The sequence below is a fragment of the Arachis ipaensis genome, chromosome B02 (genome assembly GCF_000816755.2).
Source record: "Arachis ipaensis cultivar K30076 chromosome B02, Araip1.1, whole genome shotgun sequence".
Classification (NCBI taxonomy): domain Eukaryota; kingdom Viridiplantae; phylum Streptophyta; class Magnoliopsida; order Fabales; family Fabaceae; genus Arachis; species Arachis ipaensis.
This window is the reverse complement of record NC_029786.2, coordinates 2,697,430-2,705,141: the sequence shown is the minus strand read 5'-3', so window position 1 is coordinate 2,705,141 and position 7,712 is coordinate 2,697,430. Positions and strand designations below refer to the sequence as shown.

At 35.7% G+C, this 7,712-nt stretch overlaps 1 protein-coding gene across 1 annotated transcript in view; it reads right to left on the bottom strand.

Annotated features, from left to right (window-relative positions):
* Positions 3,018-7,712, bottom strand: part of LOC107623090 (formin-like protein 1) — a gene marked incomplete in the record, with an annotated part of 5,745 nt that continues 1,050 nt past the window's right edge. Inside the window, 4 exon segments of the mRNA XM_016325234.2 lie at positions 3,018-4,493; positions 4,695-4,939; positions 5,947-6,146; positions 6,443-7,712. Coding sequence (XP_016180720.1) covers positions 3,663-4,493; positions 4,695-4,939; positions 5,947-6,146; positions 6,443-7,712 — 2,546 coding nt within the window.

Genomic DNA, 7,712 nt, shown 5'->3' with positions numbered 1-7,712 from the left:
AGCACTTTTATTAAAAAAACTTCTTTTATTTTAAGCATCTATTAGTTTTTAATAAAGCAAAATTTTAAGAAGATTGTAATGAATTGTCTATTAAAAATAGGTACTTTTTTCTATTACCTTTCCAAATACAAAACAGTTTCTTCTAATTAAACAAAAAGTCTCTTTTAAAAGATGAAAAACAAAAATCAATCCAAACTTGGCCTAATCCTTTACTTGTCAAAACAATTTACACAATTTGTAGTCTTTTCATCAAACCACATGTAAAATAAAAAAAAAATAAGGGACCAATTCATACTCTTTTTAGGAAATGTTAGGAGTCAATTTTCCTAATAATTTAGGTTAGGTTAGGAATCAATTTGTTAGGGTTTTTTCTTTTGTTAAGAACTAATTTCTTTGCCATAGAAATCAATGAATTTAAATGCTAACCAAATATGAATGGAGGTAACCAATCAAGAAATGAAAGCTAATTATGAGGTTAAGATCAAGCTCCTCTTGATTCATAATATATTTTGACCAAATCACTTTCCAACTGCCAAAAAAAAAAGAAAAAAATGCAAAATTTCTCCCTTCAATGCAATGTGTGATTTCCTAATAGAACCAAAGGGGTCTATCTAACAAGATTTGAGTAGGTGTGTATAGTTCATGAAAAGTTTTTACATTTTTAGGAATTTTATTTTGTAAAATCATTTCAATGTAAAATTTTTAGTATAAAATTCTTAGAAATGTAAAAACATTCTTCTAACCATGCGTCCTCCGGATGAACACGAAAAATGTTATCCGAATAGAGACCATCGAGTAGAGACCATATCAAAATCTAAATTAATGAAATAGATTTTGACATCGAATAAAATATTTAGATGTTCAAAAATGTTATCCGAATATAAATATTTTAATAATCCAAGATGAAGATCACAATATAAAATTTTGAAAGAATCATTATAATGAAGATTTTTCATCAATGAGTTTTGATGCTAACCAGATGCTAAGAAGGAGGTTGGGACCAGGATCCTTCCATTGTATGAAATATGCTTCTCAAATCACTTTCCATATGATTGAAAATATGAAGAACAATAATCCCTTCCTTCATGTCCAAATTCAATAAATTAAAGCAGGGTAAGTGAATAATAATCCTGGTTTTTCTATGCAATGTAGAGGTGATGCTACCAATGGAATTTTCCAAGTGATGGATCAAATTAATTTCTTCAAAGGAATTAAAAAGTAAAAAGAAAAAAAAAAACAAAAGAAGAAAAAAAAGTGTTAATTTTTATTTTGTAATATTAGGATTAACAAGAACACATTTTCCGGGAAGGTGTGTGAATTTAGACATAAGATTTAGAAACTTTTTTTTTTTCCTTTTTTTCTTTTTGAGGAAAATTGTGGTATGCAAACAATGTTAAAGCTTCAGTTTGACCATATATCCATATACATTCATTACAAATTGTTTCATGGAGCTTCCCATAACAGCTTTATGAATAGAGCTCTAAAAAATTATTAAAATTATGTTCCAAGCCATATTTTTTCCCCCATTTTATTTACTTGTTAGATTTACAGATTTCTTAAAAATTATTCTTCAAATTAATTATCAGAATATAGTGCCAAAATTTGGAGAATAATTTGTAAAAAAAATCTGTAATTTTAATAGATGAATATAGTGGCAAAATCAGAAATAATAACATAATTTTAATTATTTTTTATAGCTCCATAAACAGGAATTGCTCCATACAATATATGGCCAACATTCATGTCATGTGTGTTAAACATTGTAATAAAATAATCAAACTTGTAATAGACGAATAATTATAAATATGAAAATGATAGTTACAAACTGTTAAATAATTTAATTAAATTATTTAATATAATATATATTAATATTTTATTTATTATTTTCACATAAAAATATTTTCATCTGAATATCTAGCTCTTATGGACAAGGATCCGCCATTGAAATTGACAACGAAGACCAATGTTTTGGCTTGAATATAAATATCCAACTAAGTACCTTGGATTCTTGTATGTGGTGGTGTTCACATGTGTGTTTTTCTACAAGCCACATGCTCATCATTTTCATATTCATGTCACACACTAAATAGATAAATGGATTCTTGTATGCTCTATGCTCTATGTTTTAGATTGATCCTTTTAAACATAAATTAGTTTTTACCAAAGAAAATTTGACTAATTGATCTTTAATTTTTAATATTCTAAAAGATTAATGATCTATTTGAAATTTTTTTTAAAGACTCCCTTATCCAAAATAAATATGATTAAAAATTGATTTAAGCTATGGTTAATTATTTTGCCATTAATTCTCCTCATAGGCCATGCCATCACGTGCAACAAAAATGTACATAACATGCAAGATACCTTTTCTTCTAAATTATTAATAATAATAACAAATGAAAACTGCCACAAAATTACAAAATCTTTCCATCTTGATAACATAGCTGGTCGGCCTTGTCACAATTCTAGAAAAATCTCATTTATTTGTTATTACATTAAAATAAAATAAGAGAGAGAGAGAGAAGGAAATTATATATATTAAAAAAAAAGGGTTACACTTGAGATGTGAAAATTGATTTCAAATAATCTCATATGACTTTATGCTTTCTATTTTTCAAGAAAAAATCTCCAAAAGATGCTTTCAATGTATAATAAGGTTTACTACCATTAATAAAATAAAATTATAATAATACTAAGAAAAAAATAATTATAATAAGATCTTAACTACAGCTACACAAAAGAAAGTTTAATTACTCTTTTGTATTTAACTTTGTTTTGCCAATAAAATTTATGGCATAAATATTTTTTAATTACAACTCTTTTTTTTCGTCCTTTGGATAGCTTATTAGTGACACTTTGTTAAATCAGAAAAAAACTCTTCTACTAAAGTATCTTAGGTTAAAATTCAGCTTTACTAGCTCCAACCCATTTTTAGTAACATGGAGTAGGATGAGATCCAAGATCTGGTATTTGACTAAAGCATTATATGGCAGCTTTGCAAATTAGAATCTTAATAATTGCAGCAAAGTACCCTCTCTAATTGAATATTAATCTTTGTACACCAACCTTATAATATACATATATCTCAATCATATAAGGCAAGCTTATTTTTTCCCAAAAAGAAAATCCTCTACTCTTAATCATCTACATATATATATATAATCTATCATATAATACTGAAAATCTTTTACATGGATTTATACAATTTAACAAAGGAAACAAAAAATATCACTTTGGCCAAAACCATACAAGCATCCCACCCAAGGCCAGTAGTCAAAATCACCTGTTTCCAGGTTGTTTTCTTGAAAGAAAAATGTTATATGTACATCTTATGCGGGATATTGTGCCAACTCGTACATTATTCGCCGTCAAATGGGGTGATCTACGCCTCATCTGATAGCGAATGCATTGTACGTTGACACAAAATCGCATGCTATGTATGTACATATAACAAACCTCTTTTCGAGAAGCTTTCTAAGGGCATGTTTGCGAGTTGGGGTTTTGGAAAGGAAGGGATCGGAGGAAAGGGTTCGAAGAGTATAACATATTTTGGTTTACCCTTCGAGCCCTTTCTACTATTCCTTCCCTTCCAGAATCCAAACTCGCAATTGCCGGCGAAATAAAGATGTGGCCGAAGATGTGACACTAACATAGTTTGAAGCTTAAGGTGATGAAGAACTATCATCATCTGAAGAACTATAGTTTCTCTTTCCATGTAAACCAGGAAGAGGTTGTGGAAGCATAGGGTTTAGAGGTTGTGGAAGCAAAGGGTTCACCGGTATAGGGAATCTATGATTAGAACTAACCATGGTTCTCTCATTAACCATACCAACTTCCCTACAAACCCTATCAAGAACATTCAAGAAGTCTCTTACCACCATGAAGATTCTAAATGGATGAGCTTCTTCCTTTGACAAGTTTCCATGGAAATACTCAGTGATCTCTTTCACAAGAGAAATTGCAACACTCTCTTGTGCTTGAATCTTTAGTATCTCCTCCTCAGCCATTCTCATGAACTTGTTCATTGATTCTGTGAATTTGTGATTGCTTTCATCTGATCCTAATGTTTGGTTTAGCTTCACAACCTCGGCGATGTGTGCAATCCCTTTGGAGAGTTTAGCAACTTCGCTGCTTAGAACTTCGGAATCCATAGCAGCGGCTTTCTTCACATTTGCTAGCTCTGAGCTTAGGCTAGACACTACTTGTAGACCCAGCCTCCGGCATTTGGCGTCTTCGTTGGTGGTCGTGCTCGGAGTTTGGTTGGTGCCTGAGAGGCGAGCGCCTTCGGTTCTAATGATTTCTTGTACCACAAAGTGGAGTAAAGTGGTTTTACCGTCTGCGCCTTTGACATCAACCAGCTTGAGAAGCGTATCGAGCTTGAAGGCATGTGCATCGCCACGGTTTGTCCCCACATTCATGCGGTTACCGGTTTTCAGCACTGCCTCTAGAAGCTTCAAGAACATTCGGCTGTTTCGCAGCTCTTCACAGGCAACCTGCAAAATTATTAGTCGGAATAAGCATAGAAACTACATATCATGACATGTAATAGAAGAAATCTAAATGCAAATGAACATAATTCATAGAATGATTTTGCTTTGCCGACTTTAAACCTAGAAATATTTGCCATTAACCCGACGTAATGGCAAATATTACTAGTTCTTAAGTAAATCAGTGGGGAAAAGGTGACTATATACCTCCAGAGTTTGAAAAGATTTCCTAAGATATTCCAATTCTGACTCAAAATTAGCAATGTAAAGCATTGCTTCCACCCGTTTAAACGCAAAAGGCACATCAAGCACTGCCTTCAAAAATTTCTCGGCAGGACCAAGCTTGGTTGGCGAGTCATCTTTATGTTCCTTCAATTTACGTTCTTCTTCCTTGCTTGGTGCCATTTTTAACAAGCTTTCGAGCAGTTCTGTTCCAAGTGTATCGGTTATACCTGCAGAGTTGCAAATTATTCAGCTATTGTCTATGTAACTTAGTCAAAACCAAAAGATGCCAAGTAGCACTAGAGTATTTGCCATTCAGCACATTCTCATGAACAAAGGCAACAAGCAAACTTCTAAATGATGAAAAGAAGTGACTCAAAACCTCTATCGGTTAGTATGTATCATGTAATGATAGTTGTCAAGTCGTGAATTGTTTTGTAAATCGTTTGACCAACTTTAGAATTGTGAACTGGGTATCATTTATCTTTACGAACAATAAATAGCAAATGTATATACCTAGAGCATACAAAAATCGCATAAAATGTTGCAAAAACTACAATGCTCCCATGCAACATCCTTTTTACCCATCTTGGGCTGAGTAGGAGCCAGTAATAGTGGGAAAAACACAATGGCAACAGAAACTGAAAGCAGGGACAGAACAATGAGAAAGTAAAGAGGGCAGAGAAGTGGTTTTGGGAAGCGGGAGTTTGAAGTGGCAGAGACGAACCGTGAGAAGGGGTTCGAGAACACATGTTGCCAATGAATAGTTCGAACTGTAAGATTCAAATTGTGTATCAGAATTGGACCAGTTCCAGAAATGGGTTCGAATCGTGAAACTTATGGTTCGAACTTCCAACAACTATGCATGTAATAATCACAACTAATCATTTTAACATTTTTACTCGCATGCATATCTAGACATCACGTACACCAACTTTATATATAACCAAATCACAATAAAAAAATGTTGCCAAATAAGCGGTAGACCAAGTTTTTTCCCTTTCTAAAACCCCTATTTGAACCTTGCAACATTAAAGAGCAATTTATCAACTCCACATGTAGGCAAAAATCATGTACTAGGAATAGTAAAGAATTAATTCCAAATGATTATGAAGACAGATTTACATCACGCATGATTCTGTATATAACCACATCACCTAGTCGAGACATTCTTCAACGACAATCAATAGTAATCGTTACCACAAAACTTGATGGATCTAAAGCCAAGAGAACATACCTTCTAACAATGCTTCACACACTTCTTCTATAGTCACGTTGAGTGCTCTTAGCAATATAGCAATATTTTGGGACTTCTTGGGATCTAACACCCTATCCTCCTGATGTGGCGGGGCAAGGACCGAGCGTGGAGTAGTGTCCTTGGGTTTGGGGTTCGGTGTGTTCACTACAAACAATGTCTCAATCATCTCCTCATTCAACCTGCAAGCCGAAAACCGATCCAATGATCAACTCGAGCACACTAATTGCAACATCAAACAATTAAAAGCAAATCACTGATATCCAAAGTAGTTCAAATCACTGATATCCATTAAAAGCAAATAAGCTAAGAGTCTTAGAATTTAGAAACACCAATTGCTACTAACTATCAAGAAGCTAAAAGGCTAAACACCATGTTTCACAAATATGAATCAAAGCAGAAAATGTTATACAATAAAATGCATTAATTCGGAAATTTTATGAAAATCATTAGTCAATTGACAAAAAAAAATCCTTACTTGAAGGAGCTGGACCTCAGCTGATCCCACACCATCTCACGATCAGAACTTGCCCTCACTTTATCCCAATGCAAAGGCTTCAGCTTTGGCTTAGAAGCCTCCTCGGAATTCTCCTCAATCACCCCCAAACCCGAAGAAGAATTCGGCGGCAACTCGACCGGAGAAACCTTTGTATTTGGTGTCTGCAACACAAAAGGCCTAGAAGGCGGTGTCAGCTCCGGTGGCCTAGAAATTGGTTGATCCACAGGCGTCGATGGAGAAGGCACTTCCCACTGCTTACGCTGTCGCGGCAGCGTAGGCGGCAGGGGCGGTGGAGGAGGAGGTGGTGGCGGAGGCGGAGGAGGAGCTGAAACTCTGCCAGATGGATCAATAGGTGCCGAAATCACCGGAATCGCCGGAATCTCCCATTGTTTCCTCTGTGGAACCACAACAGAATCTGCTGCTCCAAACACATTCTCCACTGATGAAGATTCGGGAATGGGTGGTGTCAACAGGTCAGGAATCTCCCAATGCTTCCTCTGTGGAGGGGCATGAGAAGAATTATTATCACCACCGTGATTCAATTCTCTCTCCGGTGATGACAACAGAGTTGGTGACAAAGGCACTGATGCAATTGGAGAATGCCTATACCGATCTGAAACATCAGAAATGGTTGGAGACTGATCTAACCCATGATTCTGATGCATCAAAGTTGTAACCTTATCCGGCGAAGGAAGCGAAAAAGTCGAAGACGACAACGCACTACTACTCTTTCCACTACCGTTAGAAGCATTGGATAGTCTCTGTGGTGAAAATGTTTCACTAACCTTTACTTTCTCCGGTGATGAAGATAAAGTTTGAGACTTTTCCGTTATCTTCGGTGACCCATTTGAGACTTTCGGATGCAAACGATTCGGTGAGAGAGAAATCGGTGAAAGCGACGGTGACTGGTTAAGTTCTCTTTCTGGGGTTGTTGAATACGACGCCGTTTGAGTGTAGTTCGTGGTGTTGTGAGCTGGGGACAGTGAAGGTGAAAGGACACGTGGCGAAGAGAGATTGGAGGATGAGATTGAGCTTCTGCTTCTGCTTCTGTTATCTCCGGTTAGGGTTTGTTGTTGTTGCTGCTGTGTCGGTGGTGGAATGTGATTTTCCGGCGACTTCGGTTGGGATCTTCTGGGGCTGATACTCACCGGCGGAGAGAGGCTAATTGAGTGTGATCGGTCCGGCGAGTTCGAGGTGGAGGAGGAGTATGAGCCGGAGCTTGAATCGGAGCAGCTATGGCCGCCGGCGA